The sequence below is a fragment of the Notechis scutatus genome, chromosome 1 (assembly GCF_049901735.1).
Source record: "Notechis scutatus isolate UNSWTSFEM ecotype Mainland chromosome 1, rNotScu1.2, whole genome shotgun sequence".
In the NCBI taxonomy this organism is placed as follows: domain Eukaryota; kingdom Metazoa; phylum Chordata; class Lepidosauria; order Squamata; family Elapidae; genus Notechis; species Notechis scutatus.
In genome coordinates, this window is record NC_142009.1 from 99,427,646 (window position 1) to 99,448,337 (window position 20,692).

At 36.4% G+C, this 20,692-nt stretch overlaps 1 protein-coding gene across 3 annotated transcripts in view; it reads left to right on the forward strand.

Annotated features, from left to right (window-relative positions):
• TBC1D32 (TBC1 domain family member 32) overlaps window positions 1-20,692 on the forward strand; it is a 94,669-nt gene that overhangs the window by 64,186 nt on the left and 9,791 nt on the right. For 2 of the 3 annotated variants that reach the window (XM_087972643.1, XM_087972648.1), the window contains 4 exons: window positions 2,457-2,540; window positions 12,103-12,169; window positions 15,992-16,107; window positions 17,340-17,494. In XM_087972643.1, coding sequence (XP_087828769.1) covers window positions 2,457-2,540; window positions 12,103-12,169; window positions 15,992-16,107; window positions 17,340-17,494 — 422 coding nt within the window. Of the gene's footprint in view, window positions 1-2,456; window positions 2,541-12,102; window positions 12,170-12,504; window positions 12,657-15,991; window positions 16,108-17,339; window positions 17,495-20,692 lie in introns of those variants that run through there. The other variant, XM_087972653.1, reaches the window with a different exon arrangement.

Sequence of the window (20,692 nt, forward strand, 5' to 3'; positions counted from 1 at the left end):
ATTTCAGGATTGTACTAACCATCCTGTAACTTATCCATCTCTTGGAAATGTAGGCATAACTTAGGACAAGGGCCATATGCTCCATCCCATATCTGGATAGACCAGATTGCCCTGATAAAAAACACTTAATCTCTTCCCTGGTATAACTGACAAAACCAGGAAAGCCCATGACTTAGAGGTTAATATAACTAATATGCAAGGAGTCTGGGTTCAAATCCCAGGAGGCTAGCTGATGAGAGCTAAATAGCTGAAAATAGATCTATACTAATCTCTCTTTATTTTTTTGTTAAATATAAATTTAACATGAATGTGTCCTCAGTTATGTGAAGCAATAACCCCCCCAAAAAAGTGAACGCCCAGATTATTATTGAGAAATATGAATAACACCGACAAACAGCATTCAAATACGATATCCCAATAAAGTTGTCACAGAACATTTCATTAGAACATCAGGTGAGACTAATTTGATTTATTTCTCCATCTGATTCTTAGATTGGCTTTCCTATTATTCAGTGAGAATAAATATAGAAATAGAAATAATAGATTAGCAAAAGCTAGAAATTGTTATATTTCAATATTGAACCATCAGTAAGCGGTAAAAAGAGCTGCTGGAAGTTTGCCTTGTAACCTCATACCGAATACAATCTCTAAAGCTAATTTCCTCAGCCTGAAGTTCTTTTTTGAAAAACACTGGAAGCATGATCTACTGCAGAACTTGGACATTTTGATTACTTTCCATCTTTTGATAGATTGGATATGTTCCTATCTCCCAAACCCTGTTTTGCTGCATTTGCAGAAAATGCTTATTTGGTTCCTTCTTTTCAAGTACAAAAACTGGATGGGCTACAATCATGACTTCCATTTCAGGGCATGTTCTGAGTATCTATGTCTTTTAACATATGGATACCCATTGTAAACTGCAATTTGTAATACATTTACTCCAATAATATTTTATGTAATTAAAGTTTTATTAATCATTACAGATCTTTGTATTTTATTGCTGTACTTTCTGACAATAGATCCTAATAAAAGTTTGAATTGATCTGGATATCCATTGTAAACTGCAGATTCTTGGCCATTATTTTTATGAGATTATGTGAGAACCAGAAGAAAAATCTAGGACATTCTTGAGGTTACATTTAACTTGGTCACCTAAGTGAAATGTAATGTTTTTCCCTGTTTAAGCATTCTTTAGGGCAGATCCTGGCTTTAATGAGACTCATCAGATGAGTTGCCTTATAACTCAAACACATAAACAAGTGTTTATATTTGAATGATTAAAGCAGTTTTGTTGTTTTCAAAATACCTTGTAAAAGATATGGCTGCCTTAATGATTTGAAGAAAAGGCCTTAGCATTTCTGCCTATTACGAAGTGCCTTGTTCAAATGTTTTGGAGCATCTACATCAGGGCTGTCAAACTTGCGGCCGACAGCCCAGATGCATCACAGGCTGGCCACCCACACGTCTGGTTTAGCGAAGGGGAAAAAGTCTCAATACGTCAGCTGACACCACCATAACGCCACGTGTTTGACACTCCTGATCTACATCTATATATCACATTCAATTTACAGTAGAATATATAAAGATTGGTGATTCATTAAACGCATCACACATCTTTTTATAAATAAAGAGCATATATTTCTTTAAAAATGAAGTTGGCTTGCCATATTATCAGTATCCATATTCACATTTTTTTTAAAATGAAAACATAGAATATTTTAGTACATTTTATGAATATCTATTCCTGGTTGTCTATTAGATTTGGTGATTATATATGAGAATAAGCAGTGATCAGTCTAATTGTCAAACTTTTGTTACTACCATTCATAATAAAGCCATATTAATGGGACAATCAAAGGATCTTGCTTATACTGAAAGAAAATATCATTGCAGATACTCTTTTTTTTTTTTTTGCCCTATAACGTTTAGCATAGAGACATTACTTCAGGCAAAAATTCATATGGAATTTATCGCCTTTGAGGTAATCTTGCTCAATTCAAAGAACTCTGTCTGGAAAGTTACTTTTTATGAAAAAAGATGTGGATGGCTGACCTAGAGCTGTTTATCACAAACTCTGAAATATGCTGACCTTTATATCAAAATGAAAGCTAAACTTTTGTCCTCAGTAGACAAACAGACAGTGAATGTAATTACAGCTAATTTTCCTTATGCTAAAACTGTCTGAAGCAATCCTTGGAGAATCTAAGCATAACAAATGTTTCGCTTTCAGTTTACACTGAATAGATTGTCAGTGAAGCCATTAAAATTTTAATTTAAATTGGGAATATTATGAATACAAAACTAGATGTAAGTTTTGAATGGTTTTTGCTCTGCAAGTATGAATAAACATGCAGTTCAAATTGCTTTATTTACCTATATGCTTTAATTTAGTTGTTGCTTTGGTTCTGTTTTTTATTTTATGGTACTCTTGCTTTAATCATTTTGTCTTACTGCAGATTTGGCAGAATTAATTGAAAAAACCGTGTTGCACCTCTTTGAAATACCATCAGAACATTATTTCAGCAGCAAGGTATATGAAGGTAATTTTCCAATATTATTATTTTGCCTGCATTAGTGAACTAAAAGAAAGACATTTTCCTGTTCAAGCTTCTCTCTTGAAGCTAAATGGAGCTGTGGAGAGAGCATTTCTGGCTTAGGTTGATGTGATTGATTTATTTAGTGCCTATATTGCTTTGGCTGCTTTTAATTCTTGGCCCCCAAACCAAAAATATAGCATACAAACATAATGTATAAATATATATTAACAGAATGATTATTGTTTTGAATGTTAATTTTATATGAGTAATATCACCTGAGCCAAAAGTTCAATTTCTAGATTACCATAAAACAATACATTTCAACTAAATTTATTAAACAGTTATTAATTAGATACTTGCAATATGTCTGTCTACTCTTCCCTATTAAAGTATAGAAATACTGAATTGTTTATTGCAGATACAAGAAATAGCAGATACAAGAAACCCAGATAGAATAACAGAATGTAAAAAAAATCTTAGAATGACTTACTATTTTTAAAGAAATCTGATAGATTTGAGATTTGCAATGTCAGCAGATTGCCTAGTACAGCCATCTCTCAAATCCAAGCACATAAAACACCTTGGCTAAGTATCAAAATGCAAGGAGCATGAGAAGACTTGAGTTTAGCATTCTGGGGAATAGAATCAATCTGATATGGAAGTGGGTTTCAGGACAATGCATTGATATTCTATGTTATCATGTTTCTGGAAATGAGAAATTGATTACCCTAAATTACAGTGGCTTTCTAAACCCTTGGGTGATTAAAATTAAAATAACACTGTTCATCCAGCTGTTCTGAAATCTCTCGGGATTTGAATCCATTAAAATGTGCAAATCACATTAATTTTGGTGAGAGTTTTAAATGTGAAGGAAGCTCATATATTGACATTTATATAAATGTAGTTTTTAATGGTAATAAAAAAGAGTTAACTCAGGATTGCCTGCCAGTATTGATCTGGAGGAGTACTCTTGTATCCAACTGAGTGAGAATACAGCTTGTTACCATGGGAAAGTGTATAAATGACTTGGATGACTTACCTTTATATTCTGCCCAAATAAAATATTGAGCTGCGTATGATTTTGAGCATGTCTCCTAGCTTCAAATAATGAAAGTTGCATTATGTATATATGGGAGGAAATTTTGCCTTTTTCTATTTCTATTCCCTCAGTGGTATCCATCTGGCTTCTACCTTAGTATATGGGGAAATTAGTGAAGCTAATTTATATCTGCCAGTTTTAAATTAAAATATTTGGGGTGGGTGGGAACCCAGGTGTGGAACTCTGTTACTTCAAAAATGCTTATTAGGTTTACATGTCTTACTAGAGTGGCAGGAAGAAGTAAACTGGAGCATACCTTCCTCATTGGCTGATTTTTATAGACACACACACACATGCACACACAGAGATGCATACATACATACATACATACACACAAACACATCAACACACAAACATCACATACACAAAGAGATTGTATTATTATTAATACATTATTGAGTACAGTGGTTTTTATGTAGTACTGACTAAAGATTAGAGGTACCCCTTGGTTAAGAACCATTCATTCACTGATGGTTCTAAGTTGCAATGGTGCTGAATAAATGGCACTTCTAACTTCTAACAGCAGTTCTAACTTCTAACAGCACTTCTAACAGCAGCCCCACCTTCATATGATTGTGATTTGAGTGGTTGTCAACTTAGAATACTTGCAATGTCCCCATAGTCAACTGGATCACCATTTACAGTCTTCCTTGCCAGCTTCCAAAAGCAAAGTCAATGGGGAAGGTTGCAAGTTGGTCCTGTAAGTTACTCGCACTGCTTCTTCTCTTCCTGCTCTGGAGAACTCCGGGATCTTGCACTCAGTAGTATATACTTGGTTGCAACACCTCACATATATTCTATAGCACGCACCTTTCTCCTTGTGTAGTGCCACAGCACCCCTTCGTTACTTGCTACTACTCAAGTAGTGCTGTAGCATCTCATCCTCTGTTCACTTATACTGGTGCCACTGGACTCTACCTGCCCATATTCATATGGTGCTGCAGTGCCCCACCCACCCATCTGGACTTCATAGTATTCACCTGCCCACTAGCTTGCTTGCAAGCCCTCCAGGACTTACGATTTTTCTACCACCTTCTCCATTGACTTTGCTTGTTGAAAGCTGCAGAAAGCTGCAAGTTCCAGTCACAGGATGTCCTCAATTAAGAACACTCAATTCCTGCTTAGCACTGGTAAGTGATTACTATTGCTAAGAGATGCCACATCGCTCAGTGATGGATATTCCAGACCCAATTGCCATGATTAAGCAAGAAATTGTATTGAAACTAGGTTGAATTAGATAACTTAAGCCTTTAACAATAAAGAAAAAAATTAAAAAAGTTATATCAATATTAACTATGTTTCCTAAAATGTTAATGTTTATAAAAATAATGTTGCTTAAATTTTACTTCTAAAATTGGATATAGTATTGATAAACGTGTAAAATAATTTGTTACATAATAATGCCCTCTATTTTATTACTTAATACTGAGATCTCTACTGTATTTTTATTATTACTTATTGTTATTTGTGCATATGTACTAATATTCTGTATTGTGGAATTATTTTTACTTTTATAACTGTGAGATAACGTTAAATGTTATAGTCTCTATTTCTATTTTAAATATATGGTTTGAACACCAGTTTCACACTTAATTAACCAATTTATTTGAGTTGGCACGTTTTCTCATTCCTTATCAAAGGATATTTAATAAGTAGTTTTCTTCACGGATCATTACGTTGCAATGGTGAAAAGGCTTGTGCGCTGCAGTGACACCATGAGCTATAGTGTTGACCGTATACATTCCCTGAAGAAACCTATGATGAATATATTATAGAAAAGCTAAGAGGGAAATGGCAACACATTCTGCTATTCGATAAAAGGGCCAAGTGGGCACTCTAAATTAAGTCAAGGCCAACATGACTTCCCCCAAGGTTGAAAGGTCTCCAACAAGCAATTGAAGAAGAGCCTGTATATATGAGCAGCACTAGTGTTTATGATATGGCTGGATTAAATCCAAAAGAATGTCCAGCTCTTGACATTCCAAGAGAGAGAGAGAGAGAAAAGTTTGAGGTTGCAGAGGTAAGAGCATTGATTCATGGAATGTCAGAACTGTAAACCAAGGTGAACTTGTTACCATCACAGCAAAAGTATCAAGACTGAAATGGATTGAAATAGGCAATATAGCAGTGTTCTCTTGCATTAGTTTCTTACTCTGATATATCTTGTAGGGCTGACAGTACTGCAGGAGGGTGTTCAAATATGATGTACACAGCTCATATCTTGAAGAAAATGACACTATATTTTTATATATAGTTTTGCAAATACATTCTTACAATCTGATGAGCAAACTGTACCAAATGGATCATGTGAAATCAAATAAACAAACTTAGTTGTCCAGTACTTATTTGAGTTCATCATACACAAATCTTTTAAATCCCTATCTATGACTACAAGAGTAAGAAATGTAGAAAGATTCACCATAGTATATTCAGATTTCAATACCAATAAACTAGGACCTCATGATAGATCACATAAGCTAAAATACTTAAAATGTAACATAAATTTTAAAATCACATATGATCAGTATAAAGGACTTGCTGTAGAATCATATCTATCATATCACAAAAATCACAGAAGAAGTGGGATAGCCATCTTTATTAACAAAAAAGCGCTCAGATTCAGCCCCCAGAATGAATCTAGTTTGAGTTCAAGGCAATTAATTGCATTCTAACCATTGAAACAGAGGAAACAGAAGTTGAACAGCTCTATGGCAACTTGTAGTAATGTCCTTCTAATTATAATACTGTTAACTCTGAAAGGAAAATAGCAACTGGAATAACAGGAACATTTGGTCTCAGTATACAGAACAATGCAGGAAATAGAGTTTGGCATGGAAATTGAGTAGCAGATATCTAACAAAAGATAAAAGAGAATTCAACATATTGACATCATTGGATAGAGAGCACTGAAATTAAATTGTGTTCTTTTCAAGCAAAGCTACATTTAGGTAGAAGATTTGTATGATATAAGTATGAGCTCGTAAGAATGTGAAGAATCAGTTAAAAACCACTCTGGTTAGAGTATGTGTATGAAGTCACAAAAAGTTAAAAGTGACTGAATGAGCATCAACAAAATAAGAAATTAGGAAATAAATCTTCCAAACAATGAATATCTGAATATCTTGTTTGCCTATCATTTATTAATGGTGCTCCTTGGTTGGCATATGAGGAGGCTGGGAATGTTTTAGTGCTGCGAGATATCCCTGGCAAAAGTTATTCATGGTTTTATTACCTCAAAATTGAAGTATTGTATTATATCACTCAAATTTCAGCTAATATAGAATGCAACTCTGCAACTGGTGGTGATTGGTGAAAGAATTTTTAAAGTGCCCCAGTCTTGTGGAAGAAAGGTATACATGGCCACCTCCTTCCTAGACCAAGGCTTTGGGGAACCATTAAAGTAATGGCCTCTTTTTTTCCTGAGAAAACTGAGGCACAAGTCAGTGAATGAAACAGCAATGAAACTGCTGTTGCTTTTAAGCAGACAAACTCCTTGTTTATCATTTCATTTTATCACAAGACTCAGCAATAATCACATACTTATAAAATATAATGCTTTTTGCCCTTTGGAAATTAGTTTTTCAGAGTATTTTTTTTCCTTTTGTTGACTTCTACAAGTATTTTCATTTGTATGGTTATGACTTGATTGGTTGGGATTAACTACATTCTCTAAAGAAAAGATCTGCACTTTTGGTGTTAATTCCCCCCACCCACCCCCGTCCTTGAAACAGTCTTGCCAAAGACTTATTTATATCACTGTGAAGAGAGGTTTTTATATGCTGGCTAACTTAATGCTATGTTAGTATTCAAGCTGAATATGCCTTATTTATATCTAGAGTAAATCATACATATTATTTTCCATTTTAAGGTAGTGATAACATCTAAACCATCAAGCATAACCTACAGTAATTTTTTAAAGTTGTGAAATGCCTTCAGCTTTGCCCAAAATAGTGTTCATCTGTAAATATCATCAAAAAAATGTTAGAGTTTGTAATTTTTAATTCTTCAGATATGATTCTACAGCAAATCTTTTATACCGATCATATGTGATTTTAAAAATTATGTTTAATTTTAATTATTTCACATTATGTGATCTATCATGAGGTCCTTGTTGATTGGGGTTGAAATCTGAATATACTATGGTGAATCTTTCTACATTTCTTACTCTTGTAGTCATGGATAGGGATTTAAAAGATTGTAAAAGTTCTTGCACTATGAACTCAAACAAGTACTGGAAAACTGAGTTTGTTGATCTGTGTTGATTTGACACAATCCATTTTGTACAGTTTGCTCATCGGATTTTAAGAATGTATTTGTAAAACTATGTATAAAAATATGACATCATTTCCTCCAAGATATGAGCTATGGAAACTGTATAAACTATATCTTGCTGAGTGCTTAAAGACTCTGCTGATCAGTTGGCTAGAGTCTTTACCAGGATCTTCAATCGGTCTTTATCCCAGTCCACTATTCTATCTTGTTTGAAGACTTCCACCATTGTTCCTCTGCCAAAGAAGTTCCCTATCAATAATCTCAACGAATACAGACCAGTGGCACTCACTCCTATCATCATGAAGTGCTTTGAGAAATTGGTCTGCCAGCACATCATTTCTGGTCTTCCACATACATTTGATAAACACCAGTTTGCATACAGAAGAAATAGATCTACAGAGGATGCTATAGCCATTCATGCTGCTCTGACTCATCTAGAACAACGGGGGGAGGGGGGGAGTTATCTGAGGATGCTTTTTGTAGATCTTAGTTCTGCATTTAACAGAATTCTTCCACATAGACTAGTGTCTAAACTTCTGGATCTTGGACTTTCTTATTCAATCTGCCTTTGGATTATGGATTTCCTGTCTGGCCGCTCACAAAGGGTCAGATTAGTAATCATACCTCTTCAGCCCTTATTCTTAACACTGGTACACCACAGGGTTGCGTGTTGAGTCCCTTACTCTATATACTATTTATGTGCATGACTGCATTCCCACTCACGCTAGTAATACTATTACCAATTTTGCAGGTGATACAACAGTGGTGGGATTCATCTCCAGAGGGGGGATGAGTCTGCCTACTGAGATGAGGTGGATCGGTTGTTTTTGTGATGTGGAGACAATAACTTGGTCCTCAACACCAATAAGACCAAGGAGCTTATAGTGGACTATAGAAAGAACAGATCAGACATCCAGCCCTTGCTTATCAATGGAGACCAAGTGGAGCAAGTGGCCAGTTTTAAGTTTCTGAGTATTACCATAAAAGAAGAACTGACCTGGGGCGCTCACATTGCAGCACTGGTCAAAAGGGCCCAGCAGAGATTATACTACCTGAGACTTCTCAGAAAACAACAACTGAATGAAAAACTGCTGGTGACCTTCTACCGCTGCACCATAGAGTGTATCTTAACTTACTACACCTCTGTATGGTTTGCCAATTGCACAGTGGTAGATAGGAAAGCACTCCAAGGGTTAACATCATTGCCCAGAAGATCATTGGTTGCTCTCTTCACTCTTTGGAAGAGCTTTATAGCTCCCACTGCCTTAAGAAAGTTCAAAACATTCTCAAAGATCCATCTCATCCTGGGCACCCCTTTTTTGAACTATTACCATCTGGCAGACGGTACAGAATAATAAAAACAAGGACAAACAAGCTGAAAAACAGCTTCTATCCCAGAGCAGTAGCTCTGTTGAATTCTATTGTGAAGTTCCTTCTGCACTACTGTCAGTCCTACAAGGTAGATCAGAGTAAGAAATTGGTACCATATAGATCAGGATTAAATTTATTGTAATAGCTATAGTAACAACATCTTGCAAGTGAATGTGCTTCCCCACTCCCACACTTTATCTTAATTTGAACTAGGGGAGAGCTTGTCTGAGTTGTTTTCTCAAATTATTTACTTGGTCTAGGCTCAAGTTCCACTTATCTGACTCTTGCCATAGTACAACTCTTCCTTCTGTCCTTCAAGGCCATTCTCTCTGCTCTGTAAGTTACAGACTTTGGAAATGTGTACAACCTACAGACTTAAATGTCTTTATAGCTTATGATAGTCAGGGAAATTCCAATTTGGGTGTTTTGCTATAAAAAGTGTATTAAATTTCACTCTACCCATCTCTAGCTGAACTTTGTCAGGAAAATCATAGTTGCACTAGGTATCCAACACTGTGAAATGGACTTTCTTAGCATATGAAAACTTCCTTCTTTTACATCAAAATGTAGAGCAGGGGTGTCCAACCTTTGGAACTTAAAATTTGTGGACTTCAACTTCCAGAATGCAGCATGGCTGGCTGTGGAATTCTGGGAGTTGAAGTCCACAAGTCTTAAGGTGCCATGGTAGGATACCCCTGATGTAGAACTTCCTTACCATTGAGAGAAGTTCCTGGTATTCCATCATAAATACCCTTTAGTAGGAAATGGACAGAGCAGACAAAAATGAGAGAAGGTTGGCTTCCTTTAAATCATGTGAAGAAGAGATAATTCAATTATATTTTTTGCTTACTACTATCAAGCTTGCAAAAGAATATGAGGAATATTCTTGTTGGTAAATTCTCCATGGTAATCATATGATTGATTGTAAGGAATAAGTCATTTGTCCTCCGTTTCAAAGAAGCCAATTGGAGCCTGAGAGAAATTGTTCTTCAACAGTGTAGGGAGCTTTGAAGTTTCCTAGGTTTTGAAAGGATATTTCATTCTTCCCTTTTTGAAGGTACACCAGTCTCTGCCTGAGGCAGAAAATAGAAAAAAATATTTCATGGTTTCATTTTATTGGACTGTATTCCAGTGAACTTTGGATTTGTTTCTTAGATATTGCTGTGATATTCAAGGTTGAAGAGTGGTTTAATAAATAACATAGTTTCAAGACATTCGGCTCCATTCTGCCAAGGTCTAGTTCAAAAGTATTTCATCAAATGTAATAAACTGCTTTCGTGTAGGACAAGTAGCCTTCCCTGCTCCCTTACTCAGAAGAAGATCCTTCCTATATCCCAGGAGTCCCCAGACTTGGCAGCTTTAAGTCCACAAGTCTTAAAAGTTGCCAAGTTTGGAGACCTGCTATATCCAAAGAAATGTCTTTGGGTAAATCAAGTCAAGGAATTAATAATAATGTATTGGTATCAACATCACCTGGTATACACTTCTGACTATCAGATTACTATTTATATAGCATAAAGGCAGAAGTCAATTCTGACTGTAAAAAGAAAATGAAGCTAAATGTTACAATGCATGTCAGTCAGGCAGAATGCCTTCTTACCTTGCTCAGGATTTCAGAATTAAGGAGGATTAGGGGTTGTTTGTAAAGGCACAATGATTATTAAAAGGTTTGTGCATGAGTTCTTAAGAATATATCTGAAATCCTGGCAGTTATCACTTTATAGAACAAAAAAAATCACTTTTTTTCTTTTAAAATTGACTAATATCAGTTTTGCATTATTTTATTTCATCTTAAACTAGGTTCATTGACTTCCTCTTTAAATCCTTTTCTTGAATTAGACAGCTTGGGAGCTGCTACTGTAGGGCACACTATTTATTCTGCTTTATTGTTTCACTTTTTATTCTGATAATTCACAGGTACTCCAACCTTTGTTCAAGAAAAATGGTCTTCTTTATGAATCTTGAAACCTACAGTAATTTGAGACTTCTAATGAAACTAATCTCACATCAATTTTTTTAAAATCAAGTAACATAGCACAAATAAACAAAGTATGTTTTCTATGCATCATAACTGCAAAACAGTTGTAGGAGGTTATGCTGGTGTTCTGACCATAATAAAGTTTTGATTGGTTGTAGGAGGGCTTCTTCCTTGTATAAGGGCCTAATTTCTATTGTTTTGCAAAAGGATAAAGAAACAGTAAGATTAACAGGGCCAATTAAAAGGGACATGTTTTGAGGCTATTAAGAATTGTATTTAAGTATGACCCATGCTGGAGCACGGATTCAGTCATAAGATCCTATTATATATATTTAATTGTGAAAGTTCTCCTTCAGATTGTTTTGATGATTTAAATTACAAACTTTGCAAAATGCAAACTGCATACAAAATGCAACACAATTAATAACAGCATATACAGCATACAAATATTTGCTCAGAATACATGACTGGAATAATAATCAAAACATTGTTTTGCACATCCATTTCTTCCACGAGTAGCTTTGCTCATACTGTTTTATATAGTTACTCTGGGAGAAGTAAACTGTGATTTAATAGTCCTTTATATCTAACTTAAAATTGGAAGTTGTACCGAGTACAGTTGTTAAAAGTAAGGCCAAAGGTAGTTAAATGTGTATTTTACTGAGATAATAAAAATTAAATTTCTCTTCATGCATAATATATAAAAATATATTGCTTCCTTGCTTTCTTCCCTCTTTTTAAATATATCTTAGCTGAACATTGGTAAGTGTACTTATATTTTAGTTAAAATGATTATGATAATTTTTATATAGCCTTTGTATGTTTTTCCCCCTCTTTGTTTTCAGCTGATGTAAATATGGAGATTAAAAACCTTACAGCAATTCAGCAAGTTGGAATTAAAATGACAATCAGGTAATTTTCACTGGAATATTTCATATGGATATTTATAATAAGCTTCATTTTTCTCATTATTCCATGAGTTGATGTGAAAAGGCATTATTTTAAAGATATTTATAACATTTGGGCAGAGCCCTGCACCTCCAAGAAATCTGCAAATTGTGTTCCGTGAATGAACATTGCGCTCAACGTGGTATAATAAATACAGTCCTCCAAGTCCTTTGAGACAAGCAAGCTGAATGACTAAAACAACTTTTTAATCAAATGTTAGTAGTATGTTGTGTTTTGATTAATTAATATAAGTGATTATATCACTGAACATCGTAAAATAATAGTCCAGTATTTTCCAGGGAGGATCTGCAAATAAACATTGAATATTGACCGTCTTTGGTACCATTATTGGGGCTGATAAAGCATTCAGTAGGGACACCGAGCAAAGCATAATGGAACAAAGAACTCTCGCTGGAGCATGAGAGTAGCTATATATATCCTTTGGAAAATGTACCTGAGTTTCTGGATATGAAAAGCCTTTCTACGGGGTCTGCCTGCAAGGCAACTGTGCATACATATATAGATTCAGGCAGCTGTTGAAGCAGCTCTGCAAGAATTCCAGGTAATAGAACAAGAATACTTTTATGGAAGGATTTGTGATTTGTGGCTATGTATCTTAAGACGATTTTCCCCTTTGGGATGCTTTGCACAGCCCTAGCCAAAATATTTTTTTCCTGCAAGTAGGAACCAGAATAAAACATGTACCTTTTCCTTATTTTTTAAATTAAAACATAAGTTAAAAGGAGGAGGAGGAAAAAGAAAAGTAAATGAAAGAACCAGCATGGTGTAGTGGTTAAGGTGTTTGCCTCGAGTAGGGAGGCAACCTTAAGCCACAGAAGCTCAATGGGTTAACTTTGGGCCAATCATTCTCTCCTAACTTTCCATACAAAGTTGCTGTTAAAGTTGCTTAAATTATTTAGGGGTCAATAATTAAGATGGAGTTGGGAGACAGTATATACATTGTATTGTACTATGTTGTATTTATTATATCGTATGTTATTACAATGCAATATATACACAAGTTGCTGTTATGGGGAAATGGCCAAGTAAATTAGGTAGGGGTACTAATGCAATCAAGATGGAGTTAATACATTGTAATATTATAATCTAATGTAGTGTATTTGGAGATTCCATGTACTGTACATTGTTATATTAATAATATAATGTGTGTGTATAATAACTTTTTACAAAGTACAAGGTTGTTCATACTTAGTAGTTCTACCAAATTGAGACCCAAAATTGATAAAACATTCCTTATCTAAAATTTCTTTAAGCCTCTGACCAGCTGTTAGCACCTTGATGCCAGGCCAATCTTACTACCCCTCCCCTCTCTCACAGACACAGCCACCCACCTCATTGTCCCTGTTCTCACCATGGAAAAATATTATTACGCAACCTTCAACCAACCAGCCTCTACCTCTGCCTCCTGTCTCTCATCCCTTCCAATACCTTGTCCCCAAACCAACTAACACTCCACATCCTAGTCCAAATACAGTCTTCCAAGTCCTTCGAACGAGGGCTACCACAAGTTGCCAATTGAACAAGCACGGCAAGACAAGTTTTGAAAACTTCTGTTCCAGAAATGGGATGTCTTAATGGTCTAGGAATGTTCTGTTTTCTCCCAAGTATCTGCTGATACAACTATTATAATAGTGATTTCTTGGAATTAATCTGGACATGTGTAGAAGGAATTTACAAACTATTTATCCCCAGTAGCCACATCAGTGTGCTCTAGGAGAAAGCAGGATACCTAGAGACATTAATAGCTTTCTCTTGAAACCCACAGTTTTAAAGCCCACTGGAGACCATTTATTATTATTTCATTGTGCAAAGGCACTGTATGAAGTATTTGTCCTTGTCCTCTCCTTGCTCTGGAGAGGATTTCTAAGGAGCTGATCCATTGTCCAGCTCCATGTTCTGTCATAATCAGTTCCACTCTTGCAGAGCCATCTTCAGTCCAGCTTTGCTTCCCCCGTTGCTTTAATCTTGTCATAAAGAAATGTGGCAATGACAGCAATTTCATTTATTTGTTCATTCACTTATTTATATATCATATTTATATGGCTGCCCAGGTCACAAAACATGACTCTATGGATATACAATTTAAAAAAATCATGAAATGACAATATTAAAAAATATTCTGCATTTAAAGCATTAATACTATTATTAAAAGCTATGAGAGTGCATTAAATGTTATGAAAATAATGAACAATGAAAATCATATTATTTCTCAGGGGGTAAGGTAGAACAATAGGAAATAATTGCACAAAAATGTAAGAACCTTCTCCAAAGCTACAAAGCTAATTTTTAAATTTATGAATATGGCAATAATCATAGAGACCATAATTTTTGTGTTAAGAAAAATAAATTCAAACAACTTAGCTAAAGCAGTTCTCCGAGTCCAGTCTTTTAGATTATGATTAGATTAGATTAGAAGGTTATGCAGCAGGATTACTTCAGGGATGGGATTCTGCTGGTTCGGACTGGTTCGGGCAAACTGGATTTTAAAGTTACAGCTGGTTTGCCAAAACGGTATTTCAAATGACTGGCTGGCCCTTCCCCTCCCACCCCTCCCCTCCCAGGAGTCTCCACGGAGCCCATTTTCGATGGAGGTAAGTGCAGGTCTGCGTGGAGGCTCTGGGAAAAACGGGCCTTCTGGAAGTCCAGAAACGGGCCTGTTTCTGGCTACTGGAGGGCCTCCAGAGGTTGGGGGAGGCTGTTTTTGCCCTCCCAGAGGCCCAGGGGAAGCCTCTAGACCCTTGGGAGGGCAAAAAAACAGAAGTAGCAAAACGGGCCTATTTCCGGCTTCCAGTGGACCTCCAGAGGCCAGGGGAGGCTGTTTTCACACTCCGAGAGGCCCGGGGGAGGCCTCTGGACCCTCAGGAGGGTGAAAATGGCCTCCCCGGGATCTGGAGGCCCACCGAAAGCCGGAAATGGGAAGTTCTGGGAGGCTGCACCCAGAGGTGGTATTCAGCAGGTTCTGATCAGTTCTAGGGAACCGGTAGCGGAAAAGTTGAGTAGTTCAGAGAACCGGCAAATACCACCTCTGACTGGAGATTTTACAACATCTTTGCCTGCCACGCCAACAGAACTGGTAGTAAAAAAATTTGAACCCCACCACTGGCTATGCCCACCATGGCCACTCCCACTCAGCAACCGGGCAGCGAACCAGTTGCTGGGATTTTTGAATCCCACCCCTGATTACTTATTTATAGTCACTCTTTATTTAAAGCCTTTTAACCATATTCTTTATCTAAAATAATTCCCAAAATAGCTTAGGCGTTCTTAGAAGTCTCACAAGAAAAATTATATGGGAAGGGAGGAGGGGTTAAAAATGAAGATCAGGCACTTAGATGTCAGTTCATGTTACAATCTCTTTGGGCAAACACTTCAAATAGCCTAATGGACTTGTTTAATGGGACAGCTGGTCCCTCCAGAAGAAATCATGGGCTAGGGAGGAGGTAGAGAATAGATGGGGGTGAGGCCAGTCAGAGGTGGTACTCCAAACTACTCAAAATTTCTACTACCGGTTCTCCGAACTACTCAAAATTTCCGCTACTGGTTCTCTAGAACTGGTCAGAACCTGCTGATTACCACCTCTGGGTTGGTAGTATAAATCCAAGAGATCTTGTCAAGGCTGTTCTATAAGCATAATACAGATTGTTTCTTCTCTTAAGACATTTAGCTGTGGTCAGCAAATGTTAACATTAATATTATATACTTCTTCTGTTTAAAAAATAATTTAAAAGTATTTTGTTTCTGCTTAAAAATTTATTTCTTTTAAAGCTATGGTAAACATTTGAATCTGTTGAAGGAGAATGCAGAAAATGATCTATATCAAGTACTAATCTACTGTGAGAAATATTTGAAACAACAGAAAGTACCTTTAAAGAAATCATTACGTATCCTTTTGCTGTTAAAAGATAGAATTCACCAAGTGTTTTGTCAGTAAAGGTAAAGGTTTCCCTGTCCAGTTGTGACCTACTCTAGATTGCAGTGTTTATCTCCATTTCATTGTCTGAAGACATTTTCCATAGTCATGTGGCCAGCATGGCTATATGCTAAAGGTGGAAGGAAAACTGTTACCTTCCTATCAAAGTGGTACCTATTGATCTACTCGCATTTGCATGCTTTCAAACTTCTAGATGGACATTAGCTGGAGCAAAGAATGGGAACTCACCCCATTGTGCAACTCTTGGGTCTCAAACCCAGACTGTTGGCTTTCCAGCTGACAAGCTCAGCATCTTTAACCGCTGAGCCATCATGCCTCCATTTTGTCAGTATAATTGTCTAAATCATTATTCATTTGTTTTGTTTTTTAATTTTAAGATAGTTGTTTATAATTAATTGATTTGATTGACCAGATGATTATATGCCATCAAGTCATTTTCAGCCTTTAGAAACCACATAGATTTTCCCTATGGAAAAACAGACCTAGTTTTTATGAAATACATTCATGTTGGAAGGAATTATATTTCTTTTTGAGAATTACATTTTTTTCACTCATTCCTTTGTAAAAAATATAGATATCTACCTGTTCTTCAGATTTGGATTCATTATTGGAAAGAATGGGATGCCACATACTTATAAGATGTAGGTGATCCTAATTTGATCTGAGTTCTGCAAACAAGTTCATCATTATAGAGGCAGAATCAACGAAAAAGTGTTTTCTTTTGTGTTTGGGACAAAACAGCTTTGATATTCCATTGTGTTTCTTTTGAAAGAACAAAACTTAAAGTGTTTCAGGTTCCAAAGATGTCATTTCTTAAAGCATTTCAAATACACCAAATTTTCCAATTTCAAATTTACCATGGGAAACAATTTAAATTTGAAAGAAGCTTGTTTTTTGTTTCTATAATTGGAAGTGAAAAAAGAATGGTGGAAAGCATTTTGGCTGCTCCCAATCTATGGGTGGGGGGGAGGCCAAAGAATATGTTTTAGGGTGAGATAAAACTGTTGGAAAATTCAGACCAGGGTGTTCAAGCTCCCAAAAAAGCCATTTGTTTTTCTTTTTGCCAACAGTCTATATTTTGTCACGTTGCCTTTTCTTTTTCTAATCAATCTATTGTCATGTTTCTCAATTGTCTACAATGGACAAGACAAAAAGATTGGAATTCCTTAGTTATTCTTACAGATAATCAGCTGGACGGATACGTATGCTATGACTGGTTTGTATCTTCTGTGTTTCTAATAATGATGGGAAATCGAGAGAAGACATTAACATTCCTCCACCAGTTCTCTTATCTTCTTGTTTCAGCCTTTCTTTGGGCACCACGGCTGCATAATTCTGTAAGATTTCAAAAGAAACTTAACCTTGACAAATTGCTTTGAGCATTTTTAGTGAATGCTTATTAATTTAGCCTCTTTAAAAGGGCACTCACTTAAGGACTTTCTAACTGGATATTTCATCCGTAAAAACGTTCTCCATGCCCCAAAAAAAAAATGTGGATTTGACATCAGTTCAGTTTTCTAACAGGAGGAGAAAATAGACCAATATCAAGTGTAGTTATTGGATTTTAAAATGAGAAGTAAGATACACTTTATTAGCAGTGTTAAATTGTGTGCAGGCAGAGAGAGAGCTATTCAGTACTCTTTTATTACTATTGCTCTGTGTATTGCTTTCATTCTTTAGATTATTAATTTTTGATTTATTATACCAAAACTAGATACTGTAGGTGGTCCTCAACTTATGACCACAACTGAGCCCAAGATTTATGTTGCTAAGTGAGACATTTGTTAAGTGAATTTTGCATCATTTTATGACCCTTCTTGCCAGAGTTGTTAAGTGAATCCCTGCAGTTGTTAAATTAGTAACATGGCTATTAAATGAATCTGGCTTCCCCATTGGCTTTGCTTGTCAGAAGACTGCAAAAGATGATCACATGATCCCAGGACACTGCAATTGTCATAAATATGAGTCAGTTGCCAAACATCTAAATTTTGATATATGATCACAGGGATGCTATGTGAAAAACAGTCATAAACACTTTTTTCAGTGGTGTAACCTTGGTCACTAAATAAACTGTTGTAAGTCAAGGACTACCTGTATTCTTGATAGTAGAAAAGCTGGACAGAAGGGGAAAAATCAGAATCTATACTCAGTGTCTTATCCTTATTATTTTGGCATTTAAAATAGTGAGATTTCTTAAGTTAGTATCATCAAACAAAATACATAATGTTTCAAATTTTATCGCATACTTTGCCCCAATTTGGAAAATTAAGGATTTTCTTCAGTATCCCCAGGTTTTAGCATATTCTGAATGCAAAATGAGAAACAAATGAAGATCCCCCTACTCCAAAACATATAAAAAGACATCTTCTTAATGGCAGGTCTTCTAGAAATGTCCCACTACATCACGGGTGTCAAAACTCACTGCGTTATGTTGTTGTCACGTGATGTATCGTGATATTTTTTCCCCCAACGGAGCTGGGGTGGGCGTGGCCTACGCGTGACGCATCTGGCCTGCGGGCCGCCAGTTTGACAACCCTGTACCATATAGTAGACTTAATCGACCCAATGTTCTTTCCCATTTGTGATGCCTTAGCATTTTAGAAAAGCATGTTCTAATCCAAGGCTTCTTAAGCATTAAGAAAATTCTAGGGTTAGTATTTAAACACCTGCTACACTTTTCTGTAGTTGTTCAATACTTTGCTTCTGTTAAAGTTGAAATAAAAAATAAAATCTAATGTTAAAATGAGTTGTAAGTTGGGAAATCCATAACCGCATTACTGTTATCCTTTCTTTGGTTTAAAAGCAGGTCTCACTATGTCTGCTTGCATTGGTTCAGCTCTGCCCTGAGTTGATTTCTGGGTTAAATCCTAGAGATGAAAATAGAACAGATGGTACCTAGTTCTCTCCCTATCCCTTTAACTCAAAGTAACTTTTAATAGCTGAATGTCTATGGAGATTCTCAGTCAACCAAATCGTGGTTGTCCCAAAGGTGCTTTTTCAAGAGGCAACTGAACTTTCTGATTTTCCTTTGAAGATGTTTTGCTTCTTATCCAAGTTGTCCAGTTGTCTCTTGTTCAAGTAGCTGAATGTTTAAATTGGCCCTCTTGTATGGATAGGTGGGTGGGTAGCAGTATAAAGTCTTCCTCCACATCATGGCTTTACGCAAATCTATATTATTATTGGCAGCAGCCGATTACCTTCTGTCGGCCTGCTTGCAAGATGCCTGGGAATTGCAACTTCCAGCCAGTTACAATTATCTGAGGGAACGTCTCTTGCCGGTCACATCTACCTGATCCATTAGAGCGGGAAGGCAGAGAATGCTACGGGTCCCATCCCTGAGGGAGATACACCTGATGGGACCCAGAAGAAGGGCCTTCTCTGTGGTGGCTCCCTCTCTCTGGAACATCATTCCCCCAGAGATTAGAATGGCCCCTTCACCATTCCCCCAGACATTAGAATGGCCTCTTCCGGAAGGCACTGAAGACCTGGTTCTGCCAGTGGGCCTGGGGAACCCAGAGCGGGATGGATCCCATCAAATGGCTCGTGTGATCTGCTGTCGTCAGGGTTGGGGGCGATTTCTTTTAAATTTATTTATTTTTCCAGATTTTGTTCTATTGTACTTTAATAATTTATTTTATTCTTTTTATTAATTTTTACTGTTTTTATTTTAAATATGGTTTTACGTTCTGTAAGCCACCTTGAGTTTCCATGGGCGAATAGATGGAAAAAATAAATTAAATAAATAAATAAATGCTTGCTTGCTTGCTTGCTTGCTTAACGACCCACACTTAATGATGGCAGTGGGGATTGCAGGGATCCGTTATCGCTAAGCAATGTGGACCGCGTCACTTAGTGATGGAAATATATGAAAGTGTACAAGTAAAAATGGCACTGTGGTATCATGTATAACTTTATAAGGAATTCGGGGGCAGGCATCTTGGAATTGGCAATCATTTGCTGATGGCCAGTTAAATGGCCTGGTCCTGGAGTTTTACTCTGGCCCTGAGAAGGGATAGAAATGGGCCTTTTAATTTCCTTTCTATAAAGGGGGAAGGAGCAGAGATGTATTCCTGCTGTTCCCTCCATCTAATTCTCCATGTCTGATAACTCATGCTCTGGGATTTTCAGGAGACTACACAGGGGATCAGAAAAGAAAATTAAGTCATGAGTTGATATATGTGCATCTTTGTTTCAATTTATTTATTTTTGACACATTATAATGGCTTCAGGTCTTAATTGCATATAATATGCAAGACAGTCCTAATGCCTTTGCTTATCTGAATTTGGAGTAGAAAACAGCATGGAGTGCTTACCCTTCCCTGCCAAAAAGCTCATTCAAAGCAACTCTCTTTTTTTCCCCTCTGGCAATAGAGGGATTCATAGTTGTTTTGCATATTCATTTGCAACCTCTTAACTACCGCTGCAGTAAATGAAAGTATTCCTTTACTGCCAAGTAAATTGAAAATCAAATGAAGGAAAGAATGCTCATGAACTAGTATCAATAATAATTAAAAGCTAGAAAATATTGCTATCAT